Source organism: Lepeophtheirus salmonis, chromosome 13, assembly GCF_016086655.4.
Source record: "Lepeophtheirus salmonis chromosome 13, UVic_Lsal_1.4, whole genome shotgun sequence".
Taxonomy (NCBI): Eukaryota; Metazoa; Arthropoda; class Copepoda; order Siphonostomatoida; family Caligidae; genus Lepeophtheirus; species Lepeophtheirus salmonis.
In genome coordinates, this window is record NC_052143.2 from 6,207,840 (window position 1) to 6,224,245 (window position 16,406).

The 16,406-nt window shown below is 34.1% G+C and overlaps 2 protein-coding genes across 3 annotated transcripts in view; one reads left to right on the forward strand and one right to left on the reverse strand.

The window, feature by feature from the left end:
* The first annotated feature begins 330 nt into the window (after positions 1 to 330).
* Positions 331 to 11,160, forward strand: LOC121127949 (acrosin). Its single transcript, XM_040723534.2, has 7 exons — positions 331 to 486; positions 551 to 741; positions 3,507 to 3,608; positions 3,688 to 3,803; positions 6,499 to 6,599; positions 6,668 to 7,042; positions 10,412 to 11,160. The coding sequence occupies exons 1-7, from the start codon at positions 414 to 416 to the stop codon at positions 10,990 to 10,992; spliced, it is 1,539 nt and encodes a 512-aa protein (XP_040579468.1). The 5' UTR covers positions 331 to 413; the 3' UTR covers positions 10,993 to 11,160.
* Positions 11,161 to 15,079: 3,919 nt separating this feature from the next.
* Positions 15,080 to 16,406, reverse strand: part of LOC121128553 (uncharacterized) — a 32,164-nt gene continuing 30,837 nt past the window's right edge. For both annotated transcript variants that reach the window (XM_040724145.2, XM_040724146.2), the window contains exon 3: positions 15,080 to 16,365. In XM_040724145.2, the coding sequence (XP_040580079.1) occupies positions 15,705 to 16,365 (661 nt within the window). In that variant the 3' untranslated portion in view covers positions 15,080 to 15,704. The remainder of the gene's footprint in view (positions 16,366 to 16,406) is intronic.

Consider the following 16,406-nt stretch of genomic DNA (forward strand, 5'->3'; position numbering starts at 1 on the left):
AGATGCAAACTTTAAGGGAAACATGTAAGGCTCTTAGTACATGAACACTGTACAACCTTCTAAACTTCATATTATAATCTTAAAACCAATGAAGAAATGCTATTCTGAAAGTTAAATTATTATAAAACACCTCAAGTTATATAAAAGCTTAGTTATTAAATTTGATATAATTCATACAATAATGGTAGAAAATGACATATGAGTGATTTGACTTATCGATGTATGATGAACCTAGTAGCTCTTGTTGCCGTAATAGATGATTAAATTAAATGATTATTATTATTTACAAATTCACTCTTTAAATATTTTTAAAACGTATAAACAAGGAAATTAAGATATATGTATATTGTATATACAGTACAAAATCTGACAAAAGGGAGGACAGCTGTGGAAATCCTAAGAACGTTTCTTGAATGAAAAATCAATTTAGTTCGTGTATTTGCGTTTTTTTAGCGCTGACTCTTCTTATTACCCACATGTCCCAAGGTAAATGCATATAACCCTCTGTTAATTTACAAGCAGTTCTAAATCGTTTGTTTTTTGCCTATAGGTAAAATTAGAGATACAAAAAGACACAACCAAGTGGGAAGTCACTCCATACCTAATGGGGAGAAACTAACCGTCAGCTACAAATCTCTCAAGGATCAAGTTCGTATTATTGGAGGTAATACAGTCTTACCCAATTCTTATCCCAGCATCGTATCTATTTGGGTTGACTCCACGAACAGGGGTAACTTCCAGGTACAAGAATAAGGCAGAAATGCGAATTGATACATAAAAGTTTTTATTTTATTTTTGACATGAGTAGACGTGTGAGTGATTCTATAAAGATTTGTGTTAGATTTGAACACATACATACGAACGAGTATATTTAAATAATATATTTTTTGGGGTTCATTAAAATTGATTAATGACATTATGTTGAATACTACTAGGATTATGTAATATTGTACGAGTGAGACTTTAGACCTTAACTTTTAAAACGTCGTTACCTCTATTGTATTACGCAACCTTTCTTTTCAAAGGAAACATAAAAAAGGCCATAAATCATTTAGTAGTTTGACAAATAAGTCAATCATACCAAATACTATTAATCTCTTAAGTCTTCCCAGACTATAACTGTCCTATTATTTATTCACAATTTTTAAAAGGAATTACATATATATCGAAATATTAAAATCCAACATGATATTTTATTCGATACTCTATTATAATATTGCTAAGTAATATTTTATTAAAAGGGCATCCATACATTTTTATTATTATATGATTGCCAAAACTTCTTCATATAAATAATAAAAGGACGAATACAGAGTTGATCTTATCTAGTCCTACACATTTTCTTTTTCAATTTTTCAAGAGTAAAATTTAAACAAGATGTTTTGTTACGATATTTATTTAACAAAATCCCATGAAAATAGTGCTCGGTACAATTTTTATTCAATTCAATATGTGATCCCTCAGCTCTTATAATTGCCTCAATACGAGACATAAATCCCTTGCACACCTCGAATATGTAGTTAGACTCGAGCTTGGTCGACTCCTTCCTGATGGAAGCCTCTAAAGACTAGAAACCACTATTTCACACACCCTTTCCTCTAGACAGACCTACATAGAGAGGTCCAAGAGGGTCGCGTCTTGAGAGAAGGGCAACCACATATGGACTTTCCCAAAAGTCCAGAAAGTTGTCTCTCAAGGCCTGGGTCTTAACGGAGCTCCGTTTTGAAGGAAAACAAAGTTTTGCCCTAACATTTCTCCGGCCCAAAGTAGCACTTTCTTATCCAGAAGCTCGAGGTAAGCATCTGCATTGAACCGCTCCTTCCTCTCCACAAAAATGGGAGGCAGACTCAGCCTTTGCTAGCTTCTGTTTTTTTTTCTTGGTGACCTCCTCCGTGATTTTGCACCTATGCCATTCCGGTTTGAAAATAATAAAATGTGTACCACGAGATAAGACAAACCCTTATAGTTTATATATATATATATAATACCGGGCCGTGCAAAATTATTTACCGATGATGTAAATATACTTTTTAAGAGGTTTTGTGGCAACCAATCTGATTGTTTCGTATTTTTACTGTTAAAATAAACAAAAATCCTTCCTGTGAGAGCGTAACAACTTCCACACGTGAGACCATGTCCAATCAGGAAACAAAGAGAATCGAAATTGCAGCCCTCCTCCGAGCGGGAGTGCCTCATAACAACATTAAGGAACAGGTTGGGGCCTCGTTGAAGACAATTTACAAAGTTTCCAAGCGCTTGGAGGCTGGGGGTGATCTCAAGCATTCCTCTGGGGCTGGCAGTCTCAACAAGGCAAGTTATGGCAGTCTTCAAGAGGACTCCCAACAGGTCCATTGCCGACATGGCCAGAAAGATGGGAACGTCGAGATCAACTGTTTCAAGGGCATTGAAAAGGGCTGGAGGAAAGTCCCTGAGGCGTACTGAACGCCCTCTGCTAACTGAACGTCAGCGAGAAGTCAGACTTGAGCGTGCCAAGAAAATCTTGAATGATATCAAGAGCTCATCTGGACGCATCATCATTTTTTCAGATGAGAAAACTTTTACGGTCGATCCTGTTTTCAACAGGCAAAATAACCGTGTTGTGAGCTTTGGAGATGTTTGGAGATCCAACGGGAAGGCCATGAAGCCGGTATGGTTCCCCACTGGCTCAGATTAACAGTGGAGGATTATGTGAAGATTCTGGCGTCCAAGGTCCTTCCGTGGATCAAATCCATAGTCGGCAACTCTCCTTGGGGTTTTTAACAAGATGGAGCACCCGCCCACGCTTCCAAGAAAGCTCAGGAGTGGCTCAAGGACAAATTGAACTTTTGGCCAAGGACTACTGGCCCCCTCAGAGCCCAGATCTGAACCCACTAGACTTCTCTATTTAGGCGCACGTGGAGACCCAGGCCTGCAAAAAACGACACAAGAACATAAATGCCTTAAAGACTGCTGTCAACAAGGCTTGGGCCTCCATGGACGCCGATTACATCCAGCAAGTCTGTGGCAGCTTCAGACGTCGCCTGACCAGTGTGATTGAGTCAAATGGTGGCAACATTGATTAAAATTGATCACAAACTATTTGATTATTCTAAAAATGTTTTAATAAATTGTTTCTCAAGTCACTCGAAATGTCATTATTGTCCGCGATATGCTCTGAACAAAAATTGGTAAATAATTCTGCACGCCCCGGTATATATATATATTATATGACGAGAATCAATAGAAAATTGTATTCCTGTCCTTTTGGAAACGGAGCATAACCATAAAATAACTTATTACTTCGTTTATTTATCCAAAAATAATAAATTATGAAATATTCATTAAGTATGAAGTTAGACAAGGGAATCGACAGCTGACAACAAAATACATAAGGTATTTATTGTTTTAACGAGCTAACATCGTGTTAAGTGTGCTATGTAATTATCAATTGAAATGTATTTAAAGTAGAAAAATCGGTAAAAAAAAAAAGTGTATTTACGTTATTATTTTCTCAACATTTTACGTAGCATACCTGTGGGGGTACCATCCTTACAACAAGAGTGGTTTTGACAGCTGGACATTGCTTATACTTCAAAAAATCCTACAATTATTCTGCAAAACAAATACAAGTAATCTCTCTTGATTCTTTTATTCCTTCCAAAATAATTTTATAACATTTTACGCATATTTATTTGTGGACATCTTTAGGTGATTGTTGGTGAGCATGACCTGTCTCAAGAGTCGAATTTGGAACAAAAAAGACCTGTTTCTAAAATATTCATCCATGAGGCTTGGATAAAATCGCAGGAATCGGATTCCATGACGTAAGCGACTCACTCATTTATGGGAAGCTTTTTAATCTATTCATATTCTGTATCATGGAAAATAGACAGAGCTGAGAGGCAAGACCTTTAAATGGGGGCATGTGATACTATAGTTGGTCCCGTTTAAAAAAAAAATATATATTTAAGGGGAATTTTGGATCTTGCTTATTCCTCTTTTTATAATTTTTTTTTTCAGATCTTCCTTGGGGCTAAGTACAATGTACTTAGAAGGGTAGGGCGGATTTTGAAATGTGGAACATAAGCGAACCTACTTTATAAGGAGATGGGATTAAATAAATGTGTACCAAATGAGAACATGGGGGGAAAGTGAGAGTAAAAATGAAAAAAAATTTACGTCTATACATTGAACATGACCCTTTCATAAACCTAAAATTAGATGACCCTTCAAAATATATTTTACTACCATTACACTATACAGGATCTTGCAGATAAATTTAGACCAGTTTAAGGCCACCAAGATCCATAATGAATGGTTCTGGAGAATATTTTATTTAATAAAAAAGGAGCATTTTTTTAATTCTATATGTCATTACTCAGGTATATGGACAGCTCCATAGACGCTGCAGAGGTCTCAAAGTTCGTTAAAACATTCAGGTCCAGTGTGGAGACTGTCCTTGAAGCAGAAGGAGTTGCACAGGCCTCCCTTCAAACTTTCCCAAGAGATAAAAGCCACAAGGATTAAGATCAGGAGAGTTTGAGGGCCAGGTCCCGAAGTCCTAAAAATTAGGCACATCGTCATTCATCTATTCCTGCACAATCTTGCCCTTATCAGCGAGGGGGGTCCTGCTGGAAGTTATACCTTCTGCCTCTAGTCCCTTTCTCTATCCAGTGCTTGGCCATGTCCTTGAGCACGTTCAAGTATACCTCTTTGTTTATCTTCTGCATGGGTTTGAAGAAGTAGGGTGACCCTCACTGCTAATGACGCCGAGGAATATCACGGCGGCTGGGTTCTTCGTCTTGAAAACCATGGGGACTTCAGAAGGTTCTTTACAAAATCCATCTTTCATTCTAAATGTTTCTCTTCTTGTCAACAGTGAATATAATAACATCTGAGAAGAATCGCAAATGTCATCCAGTGTTCTTCAAGAAAGAAAGGATCTTCTTGCACCTAGCCTCTATGGTGAGCTTCATTGAATCTGTTAAAGGGCGTCTCACCCTTTAGACGTAGCTTTTGTGCCCTAAGCCCTCATTGATGGCCCTAGAGATGGTACTGTGCTGCAAGGAGCGTTTTTTTTTTTTTTTTTTTTGCAAGAATAGACATGGATTTTTCCGGGTCAGCTCTGATGGACCTCTTGAGCCCAGCCAGAAACCAAGAGGGTCTTATTTCTGTTACTCTTGGGACTGTACTGCAACCTGCTGGAATTACCCGTGTTTTTGGACCTATTTATGATGGTGTAAAAATTCTTTTTAGGTACATCTGGAGTCTGATAATGTCAAGGGCAGATTTTTTGGTGCTCCGCCTTCACGAATTGGAATTTTATTTTGTTTTTTCAAGGAAAGTTATAAGTACAATCTAACAAACCTCTCCAAATAAAAACCACTTGTATCTAACACTGCTGTTGACCTTGACGGCCATAAACGTGGTCCAAAATTATCTGCTCGTGTCTGTATATTTACAAAATAGTTGAAGAGATACCCATTCTGTTATGAACAACGCGGTCAAGCGAAAATATTCTCTTTGAATCAATGTGTGTGAGTTCGAATCCCGGTTGCTCCTTGAAAAGTAAATATAGATTTGTGTATATTGACTTGAAGATATTTGCTAGGTCAGATGGACTGATTGTAGTACTAAAATTTCTAATTATATAGGGATGGGATTTTTAGAGAGTGCGAGGATCAAGTGGGAGCGAGATGTATGGTATTACTAGATATGTTTTTTTTTTTTTTTGTAAGAGAGCGAAGAGAATTAAGACAATGGTTAATATCAGCTACCTTTTATTTGATTTTGGTGAAAGAAAATGTATTCAGGTTGAGATCAACAAAAAACTTGAGCACTGAAAATTTAGTATAATTTAGAATTCTAGATATGTAACAAACTTTAAAACTGTATAGATAACAATGTTACATCGAGTTCGTGCGTCATTTTTAAAAAGAAAAGAGTTGTACAAGAATTTTATGTTATTTTTTAATATAATGTGCACCAATTGTCATTTATTATATCTACGCAGTTCTTCGATAAACTCGTAAATGACTTTACGCCTTGCTTTATCAATATATATATAAAGCTCCGCAAGAATATGGATTAGTAACTGCTCTGAGATAAGTCAACGTGAAACGGTTGTTGCGTATGCTCTCAATTTTTTTATTCATTCTTTGACAAATCATTGTTGTGATAACATCTCCCTCTAATAATGAATCTATAGTTTCCCGCCAACCTTTGTGCAATATAGGTAATTAATATTATAAGTGTAATGCCTACAAAAAAAGAACTATTTTTAAATTAACTTTCCTGTAGTGTTGTTTGAAATATAAATGGTTTTATTTCTAGACCAGAAACACGTGATATTCTATCCTCCAAACCATAACATAATAGGTAACTGATAAAAAAAACCTTAACTCAGTAGTTCCGTATGTCTCGCTTACGCTCTCTCCGCGCACTCACCCATATGCCATGCCCTAGTGATGTGTTATAAAATGTCAATAAATATTTATTTATTTTTGATATGCTCCTTAGATCGGCAGGCGATATTGCTATTCTTCTCCTGGATTGGCCTTTCAAATTTAATCGTTATGTTCAAGCTGTTAAAATGTCGGATTTTTCAATCCAATCAGGCGGTAAACAATTGTTTCATTACAAGTTCAAAATGAATTATTACCACGTATAAATATAATGTATCCATTAGATCGATGCGTTGTTGCTGGATGGGGAATTCTGGAAAACAAATCTAAAGAGCCCAGTCAGTATCTAAAAGAGTTAATCGTAGAAGTTGTTCCGCTTGACCAATGCAGAAAAGCCTATGCAGAAGATTTGGGTAGTAATATTTTGGACACTAATATTTGTGCTGGGAAGGAGTTAAATAAAGACTCGTGTACTGGAGACTCTGGAGGTCCATTATACTGTTTAAACGATGAACATAAAGTATTCATTGGAGGAGTAGTTTCTTGGGGACTAGCAAGCTGTGGTACAGGAAAACCGGGAGTGTATACCAACGTAGGACTCTATATTGATTGGATCATGAATACGTTAAACAAATATTTTAAGAAAAGGAAAGAAGTTGGTAATGTCCTTTGAGTTATGTTTTGACTAAATTACATCACTCGTATAACGTAGAGGGTGGTCCAAATAAATTAGGAAAATCTTTAAAGGCTTATAACGAACTAACTACATAGATTGGTTAAACCCATAAATTTTTATTATTGAAAAGCTACATTTATTGATATTCAATTATTCATAATGAGATCCGCCTCTCTTGATAACCTCGACCACACTGTGTCGGAAACATTGGCAGGCCTGGGCGACCTCGTGCAGATCCAGCTTGGTGATTGTACTGGTTTTGCACTTTTAATTTACATTCCATTCCACCAATTATAAAAAATTGAATGTAGCTTTCAAAAAAAAAAAAAATGTTTCTATCCCATGTTGTGTGTTCATTATACCCCTTTAAATATTTTCCCAATTTATCTGGACCACCCTGTAAATAGTTTCAATTAATACACTTTTTAGAAACATGCACTAAGGTAATACTTGTTTATACCCATATGTAAATACAATCTTATTGAAATGGGATTGGAAACTTACATTTTTCTCTGCACTGAAAACTACCACTGAGTTGTAAAATCTAAGCACTTTCTGTAAGCAAAACTAACAAAAAAAAAAAACCCCGGAAAAATTAGATGTAACCCTTCAAAACTTTTCAATGATTAGCATCTATGAGAAGAATGAAATTTTTTACCTTAATCCCATTCAACATTTAGGGGCGTCCGTAGCGGATATTTTGGAGGGGTTGTAGCCCCCCTCCACACTCCCAAATTATTTTTTTTTACTTTTTATTGAAAAACTTAATATTAAAACTTTTGTCCAAATAATTTTATATTTAAAATTGAATTTTAAAAAAATATATATATTTGAAATATATTTTTAGTTCAAAAAATGTAATTTTCTGTGAAGAACTGTGAATTTTATTTCCAAAAATGTCATTTTTTTGAGTAGTTATGGATTTTTCATATTTTTTTTCAATTTTTGTATTACAAAAAAATATAACCCCCCTTTCAAAATATAATCCTGGAGACGCTCCTGCATAGATAGAATAAGGGCTTGTTTCACCAAGACAATGCACCATCACTTACTTGGGTCATTTTCATTGTGAAAATTAGGCTCGAGTGACTTTATATTTATTTTGTTCCAATTTTTTGCTCTTAATCTTTGAAAAATGAAGATTTTAAAGAAAAAGATTTGTGAACATCCTTTTTTGACGTAGTTAATCTACTGGGGTTAAACCAAACGTTTTAGTACATGATCCACATTTGACATTGACTCAAAATAACTCTAATTAATCTTGACAACATTAGATTTTCTAGAACAAAAAAAGTTGAATTTTATCTGAAGGATGTTTCAGAACCATAATACAAATCCATCTTTTCAGTACACTTTTTTTTTAAATGCATAAAATATCCAGTTTTTATAGATTAAAAAGAAGACATGAACATATATATCTATACGGAGTAGTCCATTAAAATATGAACAATTGGAATTTTAAACTTCAACAAGAATTAATTTATTCAACTTAATACTCTTAATCATTAATGTTGACGCATTTAGGGGCAATGATGGCTTCCAGATGGCGGCAGACGGCCTGGCACTTGCTGTGGATGTAGTCATCTGTCATGGCGTCGCAATACTGGCTGAAATTGGCTTTGAGACCCTCAGTGTTCGAATAACACACACTGCAGGCTTTATCTCAACATAGACCTAAAAGGTGTCGTCGAAGGGGATTGGCATCAGGGCTGTAGGGGGGCCAAAAGCTTCAAAAAAGAGTTCTAAAGGATTCATAAGACTCATTTAAAAGAGTCTTGTAACGGAGGGGCTTAGTTTTTTTCATTGCATGTGTCAAAAGCGACCTCTTTCCACCCACTTTTTTGATAGCTCTCTGGAAAGTCTACTGTGAAATCCCGAGCTCTCTTGCATGGGCTCTCATGGATTTGGGAGGGGGGATTTGCCTGGGTTTTTATCTTTAACTCTTCCGGGCCCAGTTTGACCTTTTCGACAGAGCTCTTCTTCCTTTCCAACGTTTAGGACTTGCTAACGCTGTAGACAGTTTGTGCTGGAGACTCATAACTGCTTGGAGTTTGCGAATTGAAATTCGTCGATCACATTCTATAGTGTCATTTATTGACTTCTAAGTAAGTTAGAGCGCTCAGATTTGTTTTGTTTTGTAACTGATTGCTTATGCTTTAATACATGTTCTGATTTAAACTCTGTTGACGAGGTCAGTACTAAATTTATTAACTGGAGTGTAACTTGGAGAATCCCTATAAATATTAATAAATGTGTCCTGCTTCCTTTCCCCAAAGAAGAGTTCATCCACCCAAGTCCTAATGTGCTGGATTATTACTTGGACTTAGGAATCTACATCTCTCGTGATTTGAAATTGAAGAGGCATATTCAATACATTATAAAAAAAGCCAATTGTAATCTGGAGTTATTAAAATAATTTTAAAAACTCGTGACCCTTTGTTTATGGTCAAACTATATAAAGTTTATGTAGTCCCAATTTTAATGTACGGATCTGAGATTTGGAATCCTTCAAGAAACATCTTTATAGATTCCTTAGAAAAGGTGCAAGCCAGGTTTATGTCGTTTTTTCCTTCATTGCGAGATAATGAGAAATACGAATGCAAAATCAAAAGACTTTGTCTCATAGACGTGCAATTAAAGATATGATTACACTAAACCGAATTTTAAGCAAAAAGGTTAGCCTATCTCCCCCAACCTAGATACTAAATAAAAGCTATCTGTTCCACAAAACGAGATTCTCCACTCAAAACACCATCTACCTACCAAAACCAAAGATTGACATTTTTAAGAATAGTTTCAATTACAGATCTAATATTCTTTGAACAAAATATATTTTTGCTTTCGCCAGGAAAGTAGGCCTTACCTCAAGCGATTTTTAGTAAAGTATTTTTTTGTGTGACAAAGGTTTTAGTCTTTTTTTTTCCTCTGCACTATCACGTTTTTTTATTTTATGTTTTTGTCTTTTATATTTTAATATTTGTATTATAAATGCATCACTATTGTTAAGACGATAATTTTTATATTTTATAAAATAAATCGACCATTAAAGGCCTTGTTTATCGTCGCTGGTTGAGAAAAAAAATCGAAATATGACTTAATTTTGATGACTCAACCTTCGAAAACAGTCCTTAGTAGGTCAAAAAACAAAACACATTAACATCGAATTGAGAAGTGTGGAAAATTAAAAAGAGGTTATGTGAATAAATACGTTTGAGGGGAAAAAATGAATAAATACGTTTGAGGGGAAAAAATATATAAAAACTTTTCAGAATACCCTCGAATCCAAACTTTTTGATGGCCATTTTTTAACATTGTTATATATTTATGTCTTTATTGTTTTTTGAATCAAAAGGCAACCTTCCAAACCCTTTGAAAAATCAGGAGTATCTCATGAGCAAGCCAGACCATGGCAAGTTTGGAAGTAGTCATAAAGATTCATCCACAAAAGTCCAATCAGATAATAATCACAGATCAAATCCAGAGTCGAAAGTTGTGAGTCATATAAATGAAGGTTCATTAGACAACTATAATAAAATGAAGGGAGATGAGTTGAACTTAAAGGAAATGTATATTGAATCTGAGGAAGGCTTTCGTTATTTGGAACTCATAAAAAAACATTGGAAGAATATACTAGAATTAGTAAATGCTCTCGGGAATTTAAAGGATAAGAAAATACGAGAAAATTTAAATGGAGACTCAGATAATGGTAGGAAGGAAAATTTAATAAATAATTTTACGTCTACGCGTAAATCTAGAAAATTGAAATTAAATTTAAAAAAGAAAAAGGAAGAAAAACTTCATCAGGAAAAGAAAAAAACTCCCAATCATTCAAAACATTTATATAAGGGAATGACATTTAAAAAAGGAATGTCATCGAAACATTTGCTCGGAAAAAATGTCAAAAATGAAGGAACACAAATATATGAGGAATAAGTGCTCAGTTGTTTTGTTTAAAATGGAAGATTAATGTTTTCTTTCCCTTGGAACCCATATCTTCAGCTAAAAATATGCTAATATTGATTAATTTGTCAAAATGTGATTTAATTAGTGTTTGTTAACTTTTTTTATTCATTTATAAATAAAAGAAAGAATTAAGAACAATTATTTGGTATATCCTCTGTTCAATATTCGCATTTTAATTGTCGAGTTAAATGTTCAATTAGAAGTTAAGTATATAGGCTGTAACTAAGGGGAGTATAACATGATAGTTGAAAAAGAGTAAATGCTGCATTTTTGATCATAAATTTATTTATGTAAAATAATATGAGCTTGGCAGAGTCTTACAACTATTAATTATTATATTTGTAGTAGTTGTAAGTTTATAACAACATCAATTGGTATATTAATCAACTTCTCCATTTTGAGGTAATATTTGAAAGTCCCAAAAATTGTTTTTGAGCAAAAAATGACTTCAAATCCAAGTAAATATCTGTTAATTGGTTTTCTAAAACAGGGGTTCCCAAACTTTTCAGCTTGCATCCCCCAAAATAACGGTGCCAGAGACCGGCGATCCCCCAACACACTGGAGGTAGCTTATAATATTGCACAAAGCCAAGCACATGCTCTATGCGTGCACGTGTACGTATGTGGCTGTTCTGCCCGACAGCGCGCGTACACACAGGCCAAGGTGCCCCACTCACTCGACCTATGTAAACAGTGAGATCAAAGCTCGTTCGCGTGAAGCAGCAAATTAGTGCTTCTTAATAGTTGAAACAGTTAAGACACAGAATATCTCTGGTCACAGCTACTCAGAGATCAGCGTAGCAGCTTTTTGAACAAAGCAGAAACTACTAGTGGCTTGTAGCGAGTTTCTGTGTCCCCCTCCAGTCCGACCTGCTCTCATATGTAGTGTTAATATTTTGTCAACTAAAATATGTCTTTTTAGGCTATTAGGCTGCAGCTATATAATATTATTTATTTGAAAATAGAGTACTTCTTATTTGATACATTTCAAACATATACATTCATGCATAGTTCTGTGTTTAATTTATTTTAAAGTAGGCTTATATTTCCACGTGTATTTGTTCTTTGGAATGAATTACTTTGAACCCCTGTTCTCAGAAAAAATTAAAATTTATTTGAACAGATAAATTTTCTCTCAAATATAAAGTATCAACTTCAGTTTGTGTTTGTGGAAGATTATACTGTAAAATCCATTCAAATAATATCAAATGTTCCTACATTAATATTTGAGTAATAGTGTGATTAATGCGTTAGGATGACTATTTATTTTAATGTTAAGTGCCGAATTGGAACCGATATGAAACTTTATCGATTTCCCATATCCCCATCTATGAGTTTGAAAAGATTAAAATAATGTAATTTTAAGTAATTAAATATAATTCTAATGCAGGAATAACTAGGGAGGATAAGAGCCCCGGGAGTCAGTAGAGTTGCATATACTTGACCCTGTTGAGTCTGTAGGACACTAAACTCTACACTCTATAGTAATAACAAAAGTTTTAACTTTGGTATTAAAGGATACTTTTTATATTGAATTTTATTCATCGTAACAGAAAAATAACATTCAATCGTCACAAAAAAAGGTTATTCATGGACGCTTTTTGATTTGAAAATCTGTAAAGTATCAAAAAAACATGATTTTTGTATGTTGTTCCTTCAAAATTATCGAGTTAAAGCGAGATACAGGATTTTTATAAAGTTACGTATTATAGATTATAAGTATATCTTTAGCAATGTTTCTTTAATTTTCCTTTCTTGATGAGTATTTTAGTTCTCAAAATGTCGCAAGTAAATAAATATTGTACACTTTTGGTACCTCGTGTTAAGCACATATATTTTGGTTTGTTTCTTCTCTTCTTTTGATACCAAACGTATTATCAAATATCTATTTATTACAAATAAGGAGCTCTATTATACCTATTTATGATTTGGCACTACAAAAACAGATCATTAAATTCTTACGACATTTCATAATATATTCAACATTGACGGTAGTTTTTAAATAATTCTTAATGATAATTTATTCATTTGAATAAATATGAAAATAAACATTATTCTTACATCATATCTGACATGATGTAAGAATGCTTGTATGCCTAAATAGGGGCACGGAATAAAATTGAGGAACTGGATGCAAATATCAATTTTAGATTACCCTTATAGAATATTAACGAGTATCAAACAAAAATAAAGACCACACGGTACCGAAAGAGAATATTACGTATTTACTTGCAACATCTATGGAAAATAAATACTCATAAAGCGAGGAAAATTAAAGCAATACCATTTAAATATTGTTGAAAGATTAACTTGTAATCTATAATACTTAATTTAATACAAAACCTATATTTCGATTCAACTCGATAATTTTACAAGAACTAAATGAAAAATTCATTTTTTTTAAATTGTACTAATTTTTAAAGAAAAACGCGTCCATAAAGTACATTTTTTTTGGGACGATTCAAGGATATTTTCCTGTTTAGATGAAAGAAACGCAAAATAAATAATATCCTACAGTAGCAAATTCAGACGTTTTGTCAATTCTATACAATCTAAGGGACATATATTTCCTAGGAGACATGTTGTGAAATCTTAAAGACCATTTTACTTGTAGAAAATGCATTTGGAAGGGACAATTCAGGGCTACAGCATTAGAAGTAGGCCGTGTATTTTCCCGATCCATGATGGGAATTATTTTTGTAAATAAAAAACGCCATTAGTTGAGCAATTCTCTATACGTGTGAATGTGAAAATCTGGTATATCTGAGGATTTGCCCACTTTGTGAAGTGATTATTTCTTTATGGATATGTAGTTTTTTTTTTCAAATTTTCCATTTTCCTTATTCTTACTCACAATGTAACACAGGGGCGTCTTATTTTTTAGTGTGCACTTAAAAATATATTAGAACTGACTACTTGATCTAAGAAAGAACAATCTAGCTACAAGCATATGTATATGAAAATAATACTATAAAGGTAGTTACTCCCTAAATATATGTTTTTATTTCTAAAGCTGTTCTCATTAATCTTTCATTCTTGAAGAAAGAACATATTATACGTATAAACTATAAAGTGTAACTATAAATATGTTTTCTCATGAATGACGAAACGTAATAAGTATGAGTCCTAATTGAACTCGGAGTAGAATTGAAGATCATCATCTGGGATCATTCCTGCCTATATCATTGTCAGATACGGGCTGGGGGCTGTGTTTATTTCCTTCATCTCATAACTGATTGCAGCTATTTTAATACAACGTCATGACAGCTAAGCTGCTATTCTCTAAAACATTCTTCAAATTGTTAGGGTGACCACGTTGATTTTTGGTTTCTGTTTATAACATACCGGTGAATGGTAATATTTTCAGTTATGGCTAGGAGCGTTTGTTGCTAAAGCTCAGCACGTCATATTAAAAAAGAAAAGTGGATATTGTATAATAATCTGTATGTATCTCAATAGAGACAAGTTCGTCTAACTGTTTGTCAACACTTAATAATCACGAATACTCCCGCTAGTAAACAAATACGTAAACCAGCTACTATTAAAAAAATGTGATATCCTTTATTTGGTTTCAATCTCTTAGCCGGCGCCACTAGTCTGGTATATCCAAACAAACTTCTAATATTTAAGTAAACTATGTATGTATCTCAATTTGTTCCTAAATTATGGTGGATCTTGACCTTTGACTCCGACCATACAACATCTTCGTGTAAAATTTGATCCACATCGATCCTTAACTTTGTCCGTAATCCTGGTGACTAACAAACAAACAGAGGAAGAAACATAAGCTCCGAATAACATCGTTACTGGACGTAACAACGCTCATGAGTCACGTCTTTTGATTTGAAATTTTAGGAAGAAAAAAGGATGTAACTAATTTGTTCTCAAGTCCTAATTTTGATTACTCCAATTTGTAATTAGGAGATATAGTATAAAATAAAAACAAATAGATTTGTTTCATTTAATTTGAGCCGAGTCTTTGTTTTATAAGTACGTGGAAGCATCCTGGAATAATGTAAGATAGTCGAAACAATGTAAGGAATAAATATGTACGATATTTAGTTAAGTTAAAACTCTATATTATCAAAAATAAGTATTGTCCTATGGTTGTCTTCTGGAAATGAATAAATATATAACAAATAAGCTTATATAAATACTGGCGTTATGCTATAAAGTGAATAATAAATTTGTTGTCCTGCAACGAGCAAAATCCAAGATATCCAATGCATGCGGGATGCACACTGTATTAAAGTAATTAATTAGTATCGTATTTTTAACAAAGCTTTTGGGTAAGAAATGTTTTTTTTGGCACAAGTGGAAATAATGATTGAGCTTTGATTTGCATTTCATCTGTGTTACGTATGATTTTATGAGAATGGATAAGAACCTATATTTTATGTACTTATCATAATTAGATTGAAAGTGTCTACAACTACATTTTGAAATGAAGAAAAAAATATGCATGGAGAGAATAAATACCCCATATGGGGCTTCAAACATACATAATGAAATAATGTGTTTGTTTTTTTTTACTTAAGAATTGCTAAAGTGATTATATGAAAAAAAGTTACAGTCTTTTCAAAAATAAGTATTATGCAATTTAATTAAAAAGCGTTTCTTTAGGAAGGAAAATAATATTTCGTCAATGGTGGTGTGAATTACATTAGTAAGGGTCCTTCTCTTTATAGCAGAGTTTGTTTCGGACTTTGAGACGGAAGATAGGCAAGATGAGAGTTGATTTGAGTAGGAAGATTAGTGGTTGTAGGAGACTCCTTAGATGTGAGCACAACTGAAGGAGGCCCAATGACATCAGAATATGTCGGGGATGCAATATCATTGTAGCGACAGGCTTCTGAAAGCGCAAAGAAGTACGTTGGATTCTCTATTAAATTTGAAGTGACAAGTGGAGGTGATCCTCCTGCCATTATGGCCTCACGAATAAATTCTTCTTCCTCTTCATCATTTACTTTTTGAGTTATTGGACCGAGTTTGGCTTTAAGATAAAGGGATCGGGGTCGACCTCCTCCCAATAGCTTTGCTCGATCGTCATCATGAGAATCTGTTGGCCCGTTGGGATGACACACGTTCATACCTCCATTAAGATCTACCCATCCGTTTCTACGTCGAGCTGTGACTCCACGGCAACGCTTAATACAATCATGGCAGAGATCATAGTTACAAGTGAAGCAATTGAAGCGATTATCTCCTGTATTAGGAAGGAGTAGTCCTGAGTTTGGACATTTGGAGCCACCATCACATTTGAAGGGAGTTACTAGCTTCTCAGGCCATTGTCGGAGGTATTTTCCACATTTAGGGCATGGGGCACGGTCAGATGTTGGAAGGCTACATCAAAATAAATAAATATTTATATCATGCACACATTG